Source organism: Rhea americana, unplaced genomic scaffold (genome assembly GCF_003343005.1).
Source record: "Rhea americana isolate MKP2758 unplaced genomic scaffold, rheAme1 scaffold_226, whole genome shotgun sequence".
NCBI lineage: Eukaryota > Metazoa > Chordata > Aves > Rheiformes > Rheidae > Rhea > Rhea americana.
This window is the reverse complement of record NW_028186342.1, coordinates 1,154,352-1,156,792: the sequence shown is the minus strand read 5'-3', so window position 1 is coordinate 1,156,792 and position 2,441 is coordinate 1,154,352. Positions and strand designations below refer to the sequence as shown.

Sequence of the window (2,441 nt, the reverse complement as noted above, 5' to 3'; positions counted from 1 at the left end):
GGGGCTGCGGCGCCCGGCTGCCTGCCCACCGCGCTCTGCCTTGCCAGGCTGCTGACGGACTGGAGGTTCACGCGGGGTGTGGAGGAGCAGACCAAGGCTTTCCTGGACGGCTTCAACGAGGTGGTGCCGCTGGAGTGGCTGCGCTACTTCGACGAGAAGGAGCTGGAGGTGAGCGGGAGCTGCGTGCCGGCGGCGGGCCGGGCGTCCGCCCGCGGCTCGGCCCCGCTGGCGGGGGGACGGGGAGGTGGCGGCGCCTGCGCGGTGCCCCCTCGTCGGGAGGATCCCGCCGGAGACCGGGAATTCCTCCCGGCCGCGGCCGCTCGCTGCGCGGGGACGCGGCGTGGAGGAGGAGCCCGCGCCGAAGGGCTCGGCGCCCCGCGGCTCGGCGCGGCCCCCAGCGTGSCCCGTTTTGTCTGACCTGCTGCTGTCCGCCGGCCCTAGCTGATGCTCTGCGGCATGCAGGAGATCGACATGAACGACTGGCAGAAGAACACCATCTACCGGCACTACACCAAGAACAGCAAGCAGATCCAGTGGTTCTGGCAGGTGAGCCAGGGCCGGCCGCGCCGCCGCCTCCGGGTCCCGCGCTCCGGTGCTGGGCATCGGCCCCGGCCCAGCGCCCGGGGAGGTGGCGGCGGCCTGGCCCAGCCGCCGCGGGGGCTGTCAGGGAGGGGGGAGTGCGAGTTCAGCGAGAGGCACGTGGCTGCGGCCGGCACGGGGACGGCGGGCAGCCCCGGGCGGTCGGCGCGTTTCTGGCGACAGCCGCCGCTCTCGGGCGGTGAGCAGCCGAGCTGCGTCGGCGCCGGCGGTTCTGCTCCGGAGAGCGGTCGGGAAAAACCCCTCCGCGAGGGCGATGCAGGGCAGCGCGCAGGCCGCAGCAACGGGAGAGCTGCCCGGGCCTGCCGGGACGCGCGCGCCGCCCGGCGGGGCCGGAGCCCGGAGCTGGCCGGGCTCAGGCCTTCGGGGCCGCCGCGGATCCCGCTTTGCTCCAGCGCTGTCGTCGCAGGTCGTTAAGGAAATGGACAACGAGAAGCGGATCCGGCTGCTGCAGTTTGTGACGGGGACGTGCCGCCTGCCCGTCGGAGGCTTCGCGGAGCTCATCGGTGCGTGTCCCCGGCGCCGCGGGCGCGGGAGCCGCCTGGGCCTCGGGGCAGCTCGCGGGCRGCAGCAGGGAAGTAGCGGGGAAGTCAGAGCGCCGAGCAGGGACGCACAGCGATTTAGTCCAGCCCTGTGCAGTGCTAACACGTGAACTATGTCATCACAGTTAACTTTGAGTCCGATTTGTAATCTCTYTTTTACATGAGATATGATTTTGATTGCAATTTTGATTTTTGTGTAATGAAACCCATTTTCCGGAAAACCACGCTGCATGGCGTTATTCTGCTGCCGTCCTTTAATTTGCTGCTTTCTGGGTTCTGTACCAGCCTTTCCGTTATTTTCCTGGAATCGATGTCACTAACCAACTAACATAGCCCGTTAGTTTTTTCTTACTGGCACATTAGCTTTTTTCCAGTCCCCTGGAGCTTCTCCAGCAGTYGCAATTTGTTAAGAAGCAACCTCTGTGACTCAGAGTTCCTGAGCCAGTTCTAAAACTCTTGGATGGACTTGCTCAGTGCTGCAGATCTACAGATAGTACATTTTAGCACTTGCTATTTAACATCCTGCTTGGAAGAGACACTTATCAGTGTATGCTGTGAACATATTTTTCAGCTCCCCCCCCCCTTTTTTGTGCGTGTGCGTGCTCCCTGCAGGAGAGGGCAGAGCAGGCGGAGCGCAGTAGTGGTGGAAGGGGGTTGTGCCCTACCGTGGCTGCGGGATCAGCCGGGCACGGGGCAGCGAGAGCCGCTGGCCAGCTGCGTGCCGGGAAAGGCGGACTTTCCCGGCTCCTGGCTGGGTAACGAGACTTGCTGTGCTCTTCTGTAACAGGCAGCAACGGGCCTCAGAAATTCTGCATCGATAAAGTTGGCAAAGAGACTTGGCTGCCCCGGAGCCACACGTGGTGAGTCTGGTTTCTCCTCGCTCCCGCTGGGAGCGCGCGGGGACAGACGGACGCGAACGGTTGCTGCTGGGCTGGGGGGCCCGGGGCCGCCTCCGTCCTCTCCCGAGCTCCGCCCGGGGCTTCCCGTGGGACGTAGCCACGGTGCTGGGAGCGGAGCCGGCGGAGCACCTTAGCGTGGCCGGGCGGGGGGCCGCGGCCGGAGCCGCGCGTCGCCCTCGTGCTCACGGCCTTCGTTGTCTCACCAGCTTTAACCGCCTGGATCTCCCTCCCTACAAGAGCTACGAACAGCTGAAGGAGAAGCTGCTCTATGCCATCGAGGAGACGGAAGGCTTCGGCCAGGAGTGACGGAGCTCGGTGCTTTCCCGGCAGCGCCGGCCGTGCCCGGGACGGGGAGGCCCCGGGGCGCGCTGCGCGTCCCCCTCTGCCGCCGCGCAGCCGGCGC

At 66.4% G+C, this 2,441-nt stretch overlaps 1 protein-coding gene across 2 annotated transcripts in view; it reads left to right on the top strand.

Annotated features, from left to right (window-relative positions):
- The window catches only part of WWP2 (WW domain containing E3 ubiquitin protein ligase 2), a 45,685-nt gene extending 43,250 nt beyond the window's left edge, over nucleotides 1-2,435 (top strand). For both annotated transcript variants that reach the window (XM_085305724.1, XM_085305723.1), the window contains exons 19-23: nucleotides 48-168; nucleotides 442-546; nucleotides 1,007-1,103; nucleotides 1,927-1,999; nucleotides 2,245-2,435. In XM_085305724.1, the coding sequence (XP_085161850.1) occupies nucleotides 48-168; nucleotides 442-546; nucleotides 1,007-1,103; nucleotides 1,927-1,999; nucleotides 2,245-2,344 (496 nt within the window). In that variant the 3' untranslated portion in view covers nucleotides 2,345-2,435. The remainder of the gene's footprint in view (nucleotides 1-47; nucleotides 169-441; nucleotides 547-1,006; nucleotides 1,104-1,926; nucleotides 2,000-2,244) is intronic.
- The last annotated feature ends 6 nt before the right edge of the window (nucleotides 2,436-2,441 follow it).